General features: G+C 35.5%; 1 protein-coding gene across 12 annotated transcripts in view; it reads left to right on the top strand.

The window, feature by feature from the left end:
• Positions 1-17,849, top strand: part of robo2 (roundabout, axon guidance receptor, homolog 2 (Drosophila)) — a 687,764-nt gene that overhangs the window by 293,650 nt on the left and 376,265 nt on the right. For 3 of the 12 annotated variants that reach the window (XM_056473162.1, XM_056473167.1, XM_056473161.1), the window contains exon 1: positions 8,877-9,522. The exons of the other annotated variants lie outside the window; for them this stretch is intronic. In XM_056473162.1, coding sequence (XP_056329137.1) covers positions 9,465-9,522 — 58 coding nt within the window. In that variant the 5' untranslated portion in view covers positions 8,877-9,464. Of the gene's footprint in view, positions 1-8,876; positions 9,523-17,849 lie in introns of those variants that run through there. 12 annotated transcript variants of the gene reach the window in all.

Raw genomic sequence — 17,849 nt, 5'->3', positions numbered from 1 at the left:
AAATAAATCCACTCCCCGCCAATATTTAGCACCCTACAGGGACAGGGCTACCTTTCAAGACATGGGGATACAGTGGGTAGATTTAGTATGGAGATATATAACATTGGAGATTGAGATACAGAGGGAGAAATCAAGCTCTTTCACCTGGCTGTAAAGCAGAGACATGCTGTTTATGGATGTGTAGAACCACCAGGGCCTACTTTAGATTGGTTTAATGCACAAAAACACAGAACATGCACACAATAGGAGCTTGGGAATAAATACTCTTGAATGTTATTTTACTACAAATTCTATATTGAAATACAAAACAATTAACAAATGATGATTAAATTGTACCATGGTTTATAGAATAAACCCATTCAGAGTAGCAAATATAGCTAAAATAATAGTAGTAATAATAATAAAAATATTGACCATGCCATAAAATTTGCTATATATACAGTTGAAGTCAGAATTATTAGCCCCCCTGTTTATTTTTTCCCCCAATTTCTGTTTAACGGAGAGAAGATTTTTTTCAACACATTTCTAAACATAATAGTTTTAATAACTCATTTCTAATAACTGATTTATTTTATCTTTGCCATGATGACAATAAATATTATTTGACTATATATTTTTCAAGACACTTCTATACAGCTTAAAGTGACATTAAAAGGCTTAATTAGGTTAATTAGGTCAACTAGGCAGGTTAGGGTAATTAGGCAAGTTATTGTATAACGATGGTTTGTTCGATAGACTATCGAAAAAATATATAGCTTAAAGGGGCTCATAATTTTGACTATAAAATGGATTTTAAATATTAAAAACTGCTTTTATTTTAGTCTAAATAAAACAAATAAAACTTTCTCCAGAAGAAAAAATAGTATCACACATACTGTGGAAATTTCCTTGCTCTGTTAAAGCTCTGGGAAAAATTTGAAATAGAAAACAGAATTCAAAGGGGGGGCGAATAATTCTGACTTCAGCTATATATATATATATATATAAAGTGACATTGAAAAAGTGACACAAAAAAAACAAAGTAATGTCAACAAAAAAGTGCATAAAAAATGTGTATTGCAGGGAATTCTGTGAAAGTGAATTTATGGCAATTCGCTGTATATATTAAAGTTAACCAGAGTACAAATTTTTACTGTAGCATGTTTACATTTACAAATTTTTACTGTAGCATGTTTACATTTACAAATTTTTACTGTAGCATGTTTAATTTATTATTTTTTACTGTAGCATGTTTACATTTACTAATTTTTACTGTAGCATGTTTACATTTACTAATTTTTACTGTAGCATGTTTACATTTACTAATTTTTACTTTAGCATGTTTACATTTACTAATTTTACTTTAGCATGTTTACATTTACTAATTTTTACTGTAGCATGTTTATGTTTACTAATTTTTACTGTAGCATGTTTAATTTATTCATTTTTACTGTAGCATGTTTACATTTACTAATTTTTACTGTAGCATGTTTACATTTACTAATTTTTACTTTAGCATGTTTACATTTACTAATTTTTACTTTAGCATGTTTACATTTACTAATTTTACTTTAGCATGTTTACATTTACTAATTTTTACTGTAGCATGTTTAATTTATTCATTTTTACTGTAGCATGTTTACATTTACTAATTTTACTTTAGCATGTTTACATTTACTAATTTTTACTGTAGCATGTTTAATTTATTAATTTTTACTGTAGCATGTTTACATTTACTAATTTTTACTGTAGCATGTTTACATTTACTAATTTTACTTTAGCATGTTTACATTTACTAATTTTTACTGTAGCATGTTTAATTTATTCATTTTTACTGTAGCATGTTTACATTTACTAATTTTACTTTAGCATGTTTACATTTACTAATTTTTACTGTAGCATGTTTAATTTATTCATTTTTACTGTAGCATGTTTACATTTACTAATTTTTGCTGTAGCATGTTTACATTTACTAATTTTTACTGTAGCATGTTTAATTTATTAATTTTTACTGTAGCATGTTTACATTTACTAATTTTTACTGTAGCATGTTTACATTTACTAATTTTTACTGTAGCATGTTTACATTTGGCTGAAAATTGATCACTCAAAAAAAGTTATAGCACACCTCTCCTCAACAATATTGTTGAACTAGTATTAACCTCATCAAGAATCACGAACAATAAAACATAACAACTAAATGAAAGATACTGTGTTTAAAAAAGTCTCATTCATTGTTCATGATTGATAGTTTGTCCACCATTTGAACTTTGTGCCTTTTCTTTCCCTTTGCATTCAAACAACTGCCACATGACCTCACATCAGAGGAGCGAATGAATAGGGGTAAAGTGGTTATACCTGCATTACAAGAGGTTTGTCCGACAAAGGAATAATGGAGACGCATTCACCGTGCGGCTCACACACATGGATTAAACTATCAAAAAGATGGCAGAATCTGACTTGTTGACAGCACTCACCACAAACTAAATGTTGCAGCGGCAAAAAACCTCACAAGCTTCAACACGCCGCCTCACAAACAAACAGAAGGGGTGGAAAATGCTTCTGCGAGTCAAAGCTATCATTATGTACCTACTGAGAGTTGTCTTTTAACAGAAGCACCGGGATGACATTGCAGAGGTGTGTGTGTTTGTGTGTGCTTCAGGTATTCATTCATCAGGACCAAATATTCCCTCTAGTATAGTAACAGTAGTATTTATTAATTGTTTTATGATTTATTGATTTTTTTTGTCATCATGAGGAAAATGCCTCATACTCTAGAATAAATTATAATGAAAATTTTAAACTGCAGATTGTTTTCTGTGAGGTTTAATTTAGGGGGAAGGTTGGGGGAAGAGGACAGAATATGCAGTCTATACAGTATAAAAATCCCCATAAAACATGAAAACCCAATGTGCATGTGTGAGTTTGTGTGGTCCTAGTATTTATCACATTGTGGGGACCAAATATTCCCTTAAATATAGTAATAGCAGTAATTTTTGATATTGTGGAGACATTTTTTTTAAATTGTTTGTCACAATGAGGAAAATGGCTAAATAATCCAGATTAAGTCTTTTGAAAAAATTCACATTGTTTTCATTCACAAATTTCACGTTGTTTTCTGTACAGTTTGGTTTATAGATTATAAAAATTATATAAAAACCCAAAGGTCCTGGTATTCATTACATTGTAGGGACCTAATATCCCTTAAGTATATTCATGTCAGTAATTTATGACCTTGTAATCCAGAATTAAGTATTTTTAAAATGTAAAACTTCACATTGTTTGGTTTAAATGAAGGGTTTAAGGCACAGGAAAGAATATACAGTTGAAAAATTCATATCATTACGTCTATAGGAAGTCCACATAAAACATGAATACCCAATGTGCATGCTTGTGTGCATTTATGTGTGTGTGGTCCTGGAATTCATCACATTGTGAGGACCAAAATTCCCCTGAAGTATAGTAATGGCAGTAATTTATGACCTCGTAATCCAGAATTACTTCTTATGAAAATTTAAAACTTCACATTGTTTTCTGTAGAGTTTGATTCATAGATTATAAAAGTCATTACGTCTTTGGGAAGTCCCCATAAAAATTGTAAACCCAAAGGTCCATTTGGACATTTTGGAGGATCTCATGAGAAAAAATAGCTTATAACTAATCTAGAGTTGCATATTTTTAAAATGTAAAAAGTGCAAGATTGTTTTCTGTTAGGTTTGGTTTAGGGGTAGAAGGGTTTGAGGAAGAAAAAAAAAGTCTATATTGCATTACGTCTATAGGAGGTCCCCATAAAACATGAAAACCCACTGTGTATGCATGTGTACGGTCTTGGTATTCATCACATTGCGGGAACCTAAATAATCCCCTCAAGTATAGTAATGGCAGTCACACTGTAAAAATGTTGGGTTCCACACAATCGATTTGTGTTGGAACAACATGAAGGAATTAAGTTATTATTAAGTTATTAAGTGGATTGAACATAAAATAATTAAGTTGTCCCCCAAAAACTCAATAATTGGGTTGTTTAGGCTCATTTATATATAACTAGTTTGAACAAGCAGGAAACTGTATGACCTTGTGGGGACATTGTTTTGGGATCCCATGAGGAAAATTGCTCATAAATCATCTAGAAAGAAGTATTTAGAAAATGTAAAACTGCAGAATATTTTCTATGAGGGTTGGTTTAGGGGTAGAGGACAGATGATAGTATTTTTATAAAACTCATTATGTCAATGTAAAGTCCCCATAAAACTTGAAAAATTAATATTTGCTGCTTGTGCAAACTACTTATGTAAAATGAGCTGAAACAACACAATTTATGAGGGTTTTGGGGGGGGGGGGGGGCACCTAATTGGTTTATGCTCAATCTATTTAAATTTGGGATAATAATTAGGTTAACTTAATTTGTGCAGAGACAACATGAAGGAATTGTGTGGAACCCAGCATTCTCTACAGTGGAATGTGTGTGTGTGTGTGTTTCTGAAATGCAGCAGAAGTTTAGAGTGTGAGTGAGCGCAGCTGAAAGACGTAGATGAGAGAAGAAGAGATATTTGTTTTTAAGTGTCTGTTTTTTTGAATGATTTCCACAGAAGGGCTTTTATTTGGCTTTGATGTGAGAAATCAGTTTGAGAGCGGGGGATTCCAGCGTGCCGCTCACGCAGGGAATCCGGCCCTGCTCTGCCTGCACAAGTCCAGCCTCTCTTCTGAGGAGTCAAGCCTCGTTTGATGATTTTACAGGTCTGCTTTTATCGGCCCCAGTGCCTCGGGTTCGACTGCTATTGATTTGAAGGTTTCTCAGCAAATTCAAAGTGTCTTTTAATCCTGATATGGTTGAGTTCAATTTAAGAACACTTTTTATACAGTTGAAGTCAGAATTATTAGCCCCCCTGAATTATTAGCCCCCTGTTTATTTTTCCCACAATTTCTGTTTAACGGAGAGAAGATTTTTTCAGCACATTTCTAAACATAATAGTTTTAATAACTCATTTCTAATAACTGATTTATTTTGTCTTTGCCATGATGACAGTAAATAATATTTGACTAGATATTTGTCAAGACACTTCTATACAGCTTAAAGTGACTTTTAACGGCTTAACTAGGTTAATTAGATTAACTAGGCAGGTTAGGGTAATTAGGCAAGTTATTGTATATCGATGGTTTGTTCTGTGTAGACTATCGAAAAAATATATAGCTTAAAGGGGCTAATAATATTGCCCTTAAAATGGTTTTTAAAAAAAATTAAAAACTGCTTTTATTCTAGCCGAAATAAAACAAATAAGACTTTTTAAAGAAGAAAAAATATTATCAGACATACTGTGAAAATTTTCTTGCTCTGTTAAACATCATTTGGGAAATATTTGAAAAAGAAAAAAAATTCAAAGGGGGGGATGGGGGGGGGCTAATAATTCTGACTTCAACTGTATATAGAAATAGAATGAATCAGAGACGATGTGTTTCAGCTTAATGTAACTTGTCTGCAGAAATGAATGCGTAAATAGACAATAATTGTCACATTTTATTTATTATAATAGCAGCTTTAAAGTTATATAGTGAGTATATATTTGTCTTATCAAGGACATTGCATAGACATCCATTGGAATGGTTTTTCTGTTTATATTCGTGATATTTTCTGTAGCCTATGAACATACTGTCATGAACAACAATAATATAAAAAAATTATCATTTTAAAGCCTTGTTGATTTTGTCCAGATGTTTTTGGACGCTATATTTGACTAAAAAACCAAGGATATTTGACCCCTCACAAGTATAGATTAATACACATACACAATAAAACATTATCATAATTTTGTCTTGTTTTCCAGTACAGATATTACTATTATTAAATCCTGGTATTTACTTGAGAAGACAATTTAAGATTCGCAATCATCTGATGAAAAGCATCTGATCATAGCGATGCGAATATGTTACGATAGACTAAATATAGTTTGATTATAAAGTAATTTCAACAATAAAGATCTATGTTGATCTTGAATCTGTCAATGTTTTGTTATGCAGTTAGTTCAACTATGGTCAATACAAAAGCCTTTTAAGTGATAGTTCACCAAAGTAAATGGAAATGTCCTCACCGTTTGCTCACAGTTCTCAACTTTTATGAATTTCTTTTTTTAAGAATGTTGGTGAGAAAAAACAGTCGTTGAAAAAAATCGAGAAATAATAATAATACTATGGAAGTCAATGGCTGTTTTCCCCAAAACATTCATAGATCAGTATATTAAAACAATTAATGAATGAATGAAGACTTACAAAAAAGTCTTACATAAAGCTCCTATAATTGTATATTTGATATTTCGTCTCATTCTATTCTATTCATTTCGTAATCTATTGTTTAATTTACAATGTGCCGTCTGAATATCTGTCGAAAATTTGTATTTTTCTCAACCTCCTTTGTTTATGTTGATTTATTTCACTTTGAAAACCTATTTAAAAGTGAAACTACTCAACCTACACATAGGTGCCTGATGAAAATGCTCATTTTAGAAGAACATTTCAGGTGCCATTTAGAGGTTTTTGCATCTGAACTCTTCATATATATATATATATATATATATATATATATATATATATATATATATATATATATATATATATATATGAGCAATTCCATGCAAATGTCAACCTTGCCATTAAAAAAAATTAAGTTTTCATCAAAATAATGAATTGTTTCTAGATTTTTTGTCCAAGCAAGTATTTTACACGAGTTTACAAATACTCAAAAATGTTTAAATTAGTGTTTTCAAACTATTATAATTGATTTACCAAAGTCACACTAATAGCATTTTCACATCTATAATGAAAAAGTGTCACATCGAAGCTTTTCCCTCATAAATGCAAAAATGTCAAATAAAACCACATCAATCATTTTTGTTTTATAGTGAGCCAACTCTTATTCTTTTGATTAGTATTGATTCTTTTGGTTTGTGTGGTTTTATTCACAGAATTTCTACAAAGTAAGTTGTATACTGTAAACTCGCAGACGTTTTTGGTCACATCCATAACGCATGTTTATTTTCCTAATTAGAAATATAAAAGATTGATATCAGATTGATATTTTTCTGCTCACAGAACTTCGTGGTTACTTGTTTTGGGAAATAAAAACAGATGTTTTAATATTATGTTAACATATACTTTCTCTGTGAATTTATGTTTTGAGATTTTACTGCAAATGTCACATCCATAACGCTGGAATATGGTGATGAAAGCAATTGTAGTGTGACACTTCTTTTTTAGGGCTTTGATTTAATAAAATAACAATAAATCATTAACTACGAAAGGAAGAATTTTCAAATATGTTAAGAGGTTCACTTTATTAATATGCATCTGCTGGGCATATAATCAAACATTTTAAATGAAAATCTTTAAGAAACTGCCATGCTGATAGACCGCTAATCTGAATATTGGTGCTGACGGAATGTATTGATCCTTTGTGCCTCCTTTGGATTGCTTGATTGAAATTTATTTCGTTAGGTTAGCATGCTTAGAAATTGGTCCTTGCTTTCCTCTGCCACGTGATTTTTTTGGAGCTGTGTGTAAGCCGAGAGGTCTTTGTTTGAAACTGCCTCGTGTTTTTACTGTAACCATTAGGGGGCGCTAAAGCTTCGTCCGCAAAGGTTTTCTGGATTCCAGCAGTCAGCGGGCGAGAGATGCAGTGTGTGTGTGCGTGTGTGTCTATCCGTGTGTCTGTGTGTGCACGCTCTGATGGAGATACAGACACAAGCCAAGCCCCTGTGCCGCTGAGCTGCGGTACATTTCACAGCATTTATTCACCCTGCCTGACACTCGCTCTCAAATTAAATTGAACAATTCCCAACCAAAACTGCCGAAATAACATCAAGTGGAGGTTATGGGGGAAGAAAAGCAGCATCTGTTTGTTTTTAATAATGCATTCATAAGGCATTCATATGTCCCATCAAAATTACCTTTAACGTCATTGCGTAAGTTAATTCCCTCTCAGGAAATGAGATTTGTGTGTTTGACCTCCTCAGAATTATCCTCCTAATGCAGGACAGCCCATCAAATTTTAATGAAACCAATTATGCAGTCTTAGAGCTGACACTGGAAGATGATATTCCAGTGGTCCTCCGCTCTATCTATCTATCTATCTATCTATCTATCTATCTATCTATCTATCTATCTATCTATCTATCTATCTATCTATCTATCTATCTATCTATCTATCTATCTATCTATCTATCTATCTATCTATCCGTTTGTCCATCCATCCATTCTTCCGTCCATTCATTCGTCTATCCATCCATCCATGTATCTATTTCGCGTTAAATATGTATTTTTTTAATATTTAATTTTTTTTTATATTTCATATATTTTATGTATGTATTTCAAAATTATTGCAACGTAAATTTGCAAAAATATTTTCTAGTATACAATTTAGACGGTTAAGATAATTCTATGAAAAGTAATAAAAATTTATGTAAATAACAATAAAATAACTATATTTTAGCATATATATATATATATATATATATATATATATATATATATATATATATATATATATATATATATATATATATATATATATATATATGATTTTAAATGATTTTTTGTTATAAATCGCAGTTCATATATTTAAAATGTTTACATTAGCCTATACGTTGACATTGGTGGTCAGAGACTGTCTCTTTGACAGAAAGTAAAATGATCCATCGGTGTGGTGCCGTTCGTGCGGCGCTTTGGGTCAACTTTGCGAGTAAACACCACCGAAAGCTGTGAGCCAAAATCGGAGCTCTGCTTTGCGCGCTCCCCAGCCGCCTCTGCCCACAGCATCCTCCTCCTCCTCCTTTCCCTCTCCGCCCGATCTGATCTCCTCCCCCTCGCCGTGTCCTCCTTCAGCAGGAGCGTCAGTCTTGGCTCGGGCCGGGAGCTGTGCGCACTGGGGTGTCAGTTATGGAGCTGTAGGAGCGCTGCGGAGCTCTCGCCCTTCCCAAGACCGATCACAGTCACTCTGTTGTAGACTCACAGAGCAATCGCACGGGGCCAGCGCCACCCCGACCGCTGGATTTAACGGCGCGGGACTGAACTTTTTAAGGGTTTTCTGGACGTGGGATTAAGAGTGTAATAACACGAGAGGACATATTTACACGTAAAACTGCGGAGAGGATCGTAAGGTGCTTCTGAAGCTCCTGAAGGCACCGGAGCGCGCGTGCCATTTCCACGCGCGCGTTTGGACAGATGTTTTTGTTTTGTTTTTTATTAGAAACCAAAATACAGTAAGAGATGGTATAATTTAACGTGTTGATAGACATTAGTTTAAACCTCACCGATGCGCGTGGATCTCGTTTCTCATCCAGAAAACACACCATGAGCGCAGCGAACACTCTGACATTTCAGCTGGATCTGAGCAGCGGCCACTGAGAGTTTCTGCATTTACTCCAAAATACTGAAAGAGGAGAAACGTGTGCAGGGGTTGAGAACTGAGGTGTGGAGTGGATGTGGACTATGACAGGATGGGTCCTTTAACACACCTTTTACTCTGTGGATTAGTTTACTTTAACCAAGTGGATGGTGAGTTGCGCTACTTTTTATGTTCACATCCTAATAGAACCCTTCAGATGGGAAGAAGAGGATTTGGTGATCTTCCAGATAATGTTTTGTTGCAGAATGCAATATTTAACTGTATACACCTGCTTTTGTTTTGGAAGTTTACTTTTTTATTATATTTATTTTAAAAAGAACTATTTATGGTATAAAGTAGGTGTGTGGTGAATACTTCTGGTGGATTTTCTGGCTTAATTTGGCAGAGTAAAAGTAGTTTAATTCTGATTACACAATCTGATGTTGCAGTGTATATTTTTGTGGAGGATTATTTATACTTAAGAAACAAAACAATACTTGTTTTCTAATATTTGTGTCGTAAAATATGTTATACTTCTAGTCTATATCATGTTTATAATTCTAGTGTTGAAGCAGTGCGGTTAGGCACCAACTAGTGCTTTCCACAGCAGGTGCCAGAGTTGCAGTGCTGTCTCAGAATGTGGGGTGACACCTGCTGTGAAAAGCACCAGTGGATGCGCAAGGCGTGGTGCAAAGATTGCACATACGGACCCCAAATGAGAAGCGTAGGGTTTGAGAATAACAGGATAATCATTGTAGAGAATTGGATATAAAACATGTTCACACACTTGATGAGCAAATCTCACTGTGAATCAATTACCCGAATCATTTACAGTACCTCAGACACAACAGTTCCCACTGTACGCTAAAGATATGAACATCTGAGCTATTAGTTGCATCATCTGACCTATCTCCGTTCTGTCTCCACTTGCTTTGCCAGTTCTGCCTTTTAAAGTATTACATAGGGATTACTATTCTTGTAAAACACAGAGGCTTATATGCTTTATGTAATATTTTACCCCCCCCCCCCATATGTTCAAGTCCTTTCCCTGCATTTTCCAGGCTCACATCAAGACCGTAACAGCTTAGATGGTCAGTTACTTCTGTGTATTAAGCAGTCAATGAGAAATAATCTGTCATGTAATGGACAATGAACACCTAATCAAGTGTTCTCTTGATTTAATCTCTAATAAAGGTATTGTTAGTGGTGTGAAACTAATGACTTTTGATGTAGTTGGATTGGTCCAACTAATAAAAGAATATAAATAGGAAGCTCATAAATAGTGTAGCATGCATATATAAAGCACATATTAATACCTGATTCCGTTTATCTATACTCCCACCTTACCTTACATATTATTCTAGGAATTAATTGAAGTTATTTGTCAGAGCTATTATCATGAAGTTAATTTACTTAATTTTCCCAGTGTTGGGTTGCAGCTGGAAGGGCATCCGCTGTGTAAATCAAATGCTGGATAAGTTGGCGGTTCATTCCGCTGTGGCGACCCCTGATTAATAATGGGACTAAGCTGAAAAGAGAATGAATGAATGCATGAATCTACTTAATTACTGAGTATGATGTGTTTGGGTAAGATGACCTGTGTTAGACATTGCTGTTGGTTGGATTTGGGGTCTTTTCATGACATGAAGAGTTAATATTTGTCTTTGCGACAGTCGCATACACATTACATTAGCTGTGTCAAGAGCGTCTTTGTCCAAACGGCCCGTTTCACACTTAACAGTGTTTGCTTGCTTTTTTTGGGTGTTTTGTTGGAGCTCTTTAAAGAGAATGAGGCCAGTAGATGTATCAGTGACTGATGAGGGGCTGAGTCAGGCTTCAGCTTCTGCTTTTGTCCTTCCAGCTTCAGCACTTGTCCGTCTTGCTGCCTGTCTCCTGTTTTTGTCCGCATATTTACCATGGAGCCTGCTAGTCTAGTCCAATTCAGCTCTGAAACTCCCTGTCCTTTACCCATTTCTGTTGCGCCCCAGCTGCCAGTTGCTAGGCGCTGTTCGAAGGTATGGCCTTAGTTTCTGGAGGCTAAGAGGGGTGTAGGTCTTTCTGTAAGAGCCCATGAATCACCCCGGTTGAACCGTTTGCCCCGTAACCCTCCTCTCTCCCTGTCCGGCTGGTCCGTGAGAGGTAATCCAGCCATTTTGGTGGAAGGAGGAGCTGATTTTGTGAAGCAGCCCTCTCCAAGTAGACAAAAAGGCTGTTGGAGATGCATTCAGAGAAGGCTGTGTTTGTAACAAAGCTGTCCTGAGCTTGAATGACCGTAGTCATTTGGTTCTGTTGAGGGCCAGGGTGATTAATGCTGTTTGGAGAGGGAGGGGTATGAAGGAAGATTTGGGTGAGGAGGAGGTTTTTTGGAGCTTGGAGTTTGTGAGGATGGGACAAGCCTGAGGTGGTTTGTGTTTTGGCACTGATTTGTCACAGACTGAACATTTTTTTCTTGTTTCAGAACTCTTTGGTGATGGAAAAATCCTATTGATTTGGAAAACCTGAGGCATATATAATGATTCATGTCAATGAAGACTCATTTTTGGGTAGTTTCCTCAGAATATGTAAAATCTAGACATGGGCCAATATTTAATAATTCAATATATTGTGATAATGAACATGTACAATATGTTGATACCATGAGCACTTAAAAATACTGTAAATAACTCTTTATTATTTACTTTTTTAGAGTGCTTTTGAAGAATATTTACATTATATTTATTAAATTTGAGTTACTGTTGCCTTTCTATCAGCTAGAACCAGTCTGGCCATTCTCCTCTGACCTCTGGCATCAACAAGACATTTGCGCCCACAGAACTGCCGCTGAATGGAAATTTTCCCTTTTTCAGACCATTCTCTGTAAACCCTAGAGATGGTTGTGCGTGAAAATCCCATTAGATCAGCAGTTTCTGAAATACTCAGACCAGCCCGTTTGGCACCAACAACCATGCCACGTTCAAAGTCCCCTAAATCACCTTTCTTCCCCATTCTGATGCTCGATTTGAACTGCAGCAGATTGTCTCGACCATATCTACATGCCTAAATGCATTGAGTTGCTGCCATGCGATTGGCTGATTAGAAATTTGTTAACGGGCAGTTGGACAGGTGTACCTAATAAAGTGGCCAGTGAGTGTGTATGTATATGTATATTGATCATATTAAATAAAATATTAATAATGGTAAACAATTCTCACTGTTGATTTTAATGTATTAAATAAAGAGACTTTATTGTAAAGTATTTTAAATTGTTTCGCAATTTTGTGATTTATTAGTTTACTCTTAAGGTGTACATACAGGGTTCATACGGTCATGGAAAACCTGGAAAATTCGTGGAATTTTGACATGGCATTTTCCACACCTAGAAAAGTTTTGGAAAAACAGAAAAACCCACAAGGTTTTGGAAAAGTCATGAAAATTACATTTACATTTAGTCATTTAGCAGACGTTTTTGTCCAAAGCGACTTAAGCTGCGGTTACACTAGAGCTTGTGCTTAAGAAATTCTGTCTAACGACGCTGTGAAAAGGGGTGGTATTAAACAATATGATTAGAAGCAAAATAATTGCTCCATATTTAAAATTTCTTATTTTAAATGATCTTCTACTGGTCTCACGCAATCACGTGATGTGATTTCGCAGGTAAGAATTCACCAAGCTTGAACATTCGTATGCAGTGAAATGCGAAACTTGTCGCACGTACTTGTGTTTCTGGTCTGCCGCATTCGCATGCCTATGAATGGAAGTCTATGGCGCGAAAAACGCAGTGTGATCGTGGCTTTACAATAGAAGTAGTTTTACCTACTATTACTAGTTTAACAAACTATTAACATTATCTAAAATTAGACAAATATCTCAATACTGGAATGGAGGTTAGTTGTTTTTACTTCTTTTCTTGGCCAAAAACATGCTCTCACATCATTAGTGCTGTGTAAGCATCATCTATTTTACATAAAAATAAATTAAACTAAAGAGATTGTTGTGGTTTTATGATATGCTGTAATAAATGTTAACATTTTTCTTATGATTTACCACGTAGAGGTAGTCCATACATGAAACATTAGGTCATGAAAATTGACTTAAAAGTCCTGGAAAAGTCATGGAATTTTTGTATTAAAATGTGTATGAACCCTGTATATATAATAAAGTAATATAGTAAGTGTTTTTTGTTATAATACCTGTTAAAGTAAAAATTTTTGCAGCGTACAACAATATTTTCTGTAATACCGAAATCCGATAACATCGTATATTGTGATGAAACATCAATTAATCGCAACTAGAAAATGTGATACCATCATACGCCTAGTGAAAACCTAGGTGAACTCCTATAATATACAGTACAGTAGAAATGCTTACTCTAGGCTGCAGATTTTCTTTTGTCCTTGACGCTGTAGGATTCAATGCTCTTGTCCCTATATGTTCCCACGTCCCAGTTTTCTGCTATTATCATGGGTCTGATCCCTAGGTTGACTTTGCTGCTTTTAGTAGTGTGTTGATAAGCGAGAGTGGAGAACAAGATGATGTCCCACTCCCAAGCTCCCCTGGTGGAGGTTAGGAGACGTACACTTGCCTGCCAGCGCTCCCATGTGGGTCTGATCTAAGGACTGCGCTACTATCTGTCTGCACACTAAAGCTTCAGTTCTGCACTGTCAGGAGAAACTAAAACTAAAACAAGTTGTGACTGACAGGCAAAGGAGAAAGATAGATGTGTACGCAATGCGTTAGCAACCAGAGGAACATCCTGATCCGTTATCGCAAAGGAGAAACAGTATTTTATTGTATCAGAGTTTCAATATTTGGTTTAGTTGTAATTCAAATGATCATAATGTGTCTAAGAGAGATGCATGTGATATTATAACAGTGGAGAAATGAAGTAGTAATTCTCCATTTTCATGGGAGGGGGGTCCCAACACAAGTCAATTAAGTTAATTTTGCAAATTGAAAGGGAACTGAACTTAAATCAATTAAGTTTTCCCCAAAAAACTGTTTTAGCTCAGTTTAAATAAGCAGCAAATCATCAGTGCAGCAATGGAAAAAAATCTAAACATTTAAGTTTTTATATATTTACAGTAGGACCAGTGGTGTAGTCCTTGCTATACGCACGTATACTCAGTATGCTTACTTTTTTCCACGAGCTGTTTCGGTATTACCACTTCTGAGGATCAATAATTGCGTATACCTAATTTGTTGCAACTGGTGCATTTTTGTTTTGTTCAACCTGCGCCATTCCCCGCCCCGACGACCACAGCAGCTGTGAGGGCACTATTAGCAAAACATAAATCATTGAATAGGATTAGACTATTAGCATCTCCCTTTAAAATGAACAATTTTTATTTTCTAATGGATAGTTTTCCCCAAAAATGAAAATTTACTCAACTTTCACTTGTTCCAAACCGCTTTGTCTTTTTTTCCTTCTGTTGAATACAAAATAAGATATTTTGAAGAAAGCTGGAAACCTGTAACCATTGACTTACATTGACAAAGTATTTGCTTTTCCTTTCCTTTTGTGGAAGTTAATAGTTACAGGTAACTGATGTAAAAAAAGGAATAAATATAAATAAATAAATATATATATATAAACATTGGCTTTCATCGTTTCTTTGCCTACTTCATTTAAAATTTGGGTCGGGTGTAATAGTACACCACTTTTTTTTTTTTAGGACTACACCACTGAGTAGGACATTTACCAAATCTCCTCATGGAACATGATCATTATTTAATATTCTGGTGATTTTTTTGCCATAAAAGAAACTGGATCATTTTGACCCACACTATGTGATTTTGGCTATTGGTTCATCATAAAACTCTAGGGTCACATTAGTGATTACATTAGAATTAGTTCATCTAATTTCATTATTGTGCTGCAGAAGTAATAAAGAAGTCTTACTCCAGATATTTATATTCTATTGGAGGCTTTGATTTCTGAGTTTGATCGTACCAATTTCATGAACATCCGCAACATAATTGAATCCGAGCTGTAATTAAACTTTGCAGTTTTGAGGTGGGCCTGATCCGGGGTCCCTGTGAATGAGACGTCGTAAAAGCTGGGTTTAGATGGAATTGTTCTGCACTACTTGGCTAGGCTGTAATGCATCGCTGTCGTAATTGTGTCTCATTTTCGAAGAGAGGCCTGCGGTAATGACGCGTACGCAGCTCGAAACCACAAAGCAGCCACACTGGAGTCTGGGAGTGTTTGTGCATGTAAGGATGTGCGATTGTTTCTCACTTTAGCACTCGGATTAAAACAAGGATGGGCTCTCGGAGAAAGAATGTGACGGATAGTTGGAGCGAGAGGGGAGATGATGTGCAAGTAGAGAGAGAGAGAGGAGGGTGTTGGGAATCTATAATGAGGGTTAAAGTCGAGGGTCAGTGTGTGGGCACTTTGCTGACATTGTTGTAGTGTCAGGCAGTAAGAGCATTGAGTATCTCAGCATGGGAGAACGGATAGTGTTACACCGCCGCTGCTATACTTAGAGTATCACTTAAACACTCTAAACCTGCCTCTTCCTCCTCTGAGAATCAGCCAAATCCATCTCGCAATTGATAACTGCTTCTTTTGCAAGCAACAAACTATAGGGCTGCACGATATACGGGTTTAGCATCGATATCGCAATGTGTGAATCTGCAATAGTCACATCGCAGGATCTGCAATGTGGAGTCAGGAAACAAATGGGTTCAAGGTTTCATTTATCCCTTCAGCTGTAAATTTAGGGATGGATTATATTGTACAATGTGTATTCTTTGTGATATGCTTATGTTGCAACCAAATAACCTTCAGGAAAGTAAGACTGGCTGAGAATTATGGTTGACCAGGTACAACAGCTCACTTGAATAATTTGGAGTCCTTTCAGCTTGACCAGAATAGCAATTTATCAGTTGCTTGTGTTTTAAACCTGTGTAAGCATTTTAAGCAAGTTTAATTGGATAGTTTAGCCCTAAAATGACAATTTACTCACTATTTATTCTCCCTCAAGTGGTTTTTGAACATTTATAAGTTTCTTTTTTTCTGTTGAGCTTAAAAGAAGATATTTTGAAGAATGCTGAAAACCTGTAACCATTGACTTCCATAGCTGGAAAAACAAATACTGTGGAAGTCAATAGTTAGTAATCTTTTTAAATGTTTTGGCTGGAATGCTGGCCTGCCCTGGCTGAAAAGGATACACTTGATATGGGGATGCTGTGAATGAGTGATTTCCATCAGCGACATTAATCTGTAGCTCACTGGTGAGTATAAAATCCAGTTCTAGGACCACTGAATAAGTGAGAGCTGTGGAAGGGAGAATAACAACAGGAATAGGAAAAACCATAGTGTGAAGAACTTCATTTGTACATTCTAAAGGTATGGCGGTCTCACCATTAGCCAAGGACCATGGGACCATTGATGAAGAATGTCAAGGAAGGCAAGTTCTGACCACACACTTTCATGGAGTAAGGTATCGCTGGCTTCATTGTCGATTATTTCAAGACCAAGTCCCAATGATGAGTGGCACGATTAACTGTTGAGGTATGAACTCATGGGCAGGGAGATCACCTTGTATTGTTGATATTGGAGTTGGGGTTGTAACGGAGATGCTTACAGCCATTCTAGCATTTTTCAAAATATCTTCTTTTGTGTTTAATAGAAGTACGGTGAATAGAAAGGGTGAGTAAATGATGACAGAATGTTCATTTTTGGGTGACCTGTGCCTTTTTGTGCATTTGAGCACAAGGAATAATTGCATCTGTAGCTTTAACAAATACATGTAAAGTGGTTAGTTACTTTACTTTAAAAAAGCGAGTAAACCCCTTTGCCTCAAAACCAACAAGTTGACTTTACTTTAAATAATGAGTAAAATCTTTGTAACCCGGAATGGTTAAGTTGACTTAAACTTGCACAGTATAAATTGTGAGCACATGTTGAATCTTTTGGAGTGCTTTTAAAGAGTATATACATTATATTTGCAGTGGTGTTTATAACAGTGGCAACTGCTGATTCAAGCCTCGGCTGGGTCAGTTAGCATTTCTGTGTGGAGTTTGCATGTTCTCCCCGTGTTGGCGTGGGTTTCTTCTGGGTGCTCCGGTTTCCCCCACAGGTACAAAGTCATGCACTATAGGTGAATTGGGTAGGATTGTTCATAGTGTATGTGTGTGAATGAGTGTGTATGGATGTTTTCCAGTGATGGGTTGCAGCTGGAAGGGCATCCGCTGTGTAAAACATGTGCTGGATAAGTTGGCGGTTCATTCCACTGTGGTGACGCCTGATTAATAAAGGGACTAAGTTGAAAAGAATATGAATGCATATTAATAATGCTAAAAAAAATCACTGTTGATTTTAATGTATTAACTAACATTAAATAAAGAGTTCTAACAAGGAAAGTGAATTAAATGATGTACATAAATGAGTAAATAATGACAGAAATTTCTTTTTTTTTTTTTGGATGAACTCTATCTTTAAAGCATTTGGGCACAAGGCATTATTGCATATGTAGAAATACTGTAAAAAAGTGGTTATTAGTTTAATAAGTGA

Source organism: Danio aesculapii, chromosome 15, assembly GCF_903798145.1.
Source record: "Danio aesculapii chromosome 15, fDanAes4.1, whole genome shotgun sequence".
NCBI classification, from domain to species: Eukaryota; Metazoa; Chordata; class Actinopteri; order Cypriniformes; family Danionidae; genus Danio; species Danio aesculapii.
The sequence above is the reverse complement of the archived record's forward strand: the minus strand, read 5'-3'. Positions and strand labels throughout refer to the sequence as shown.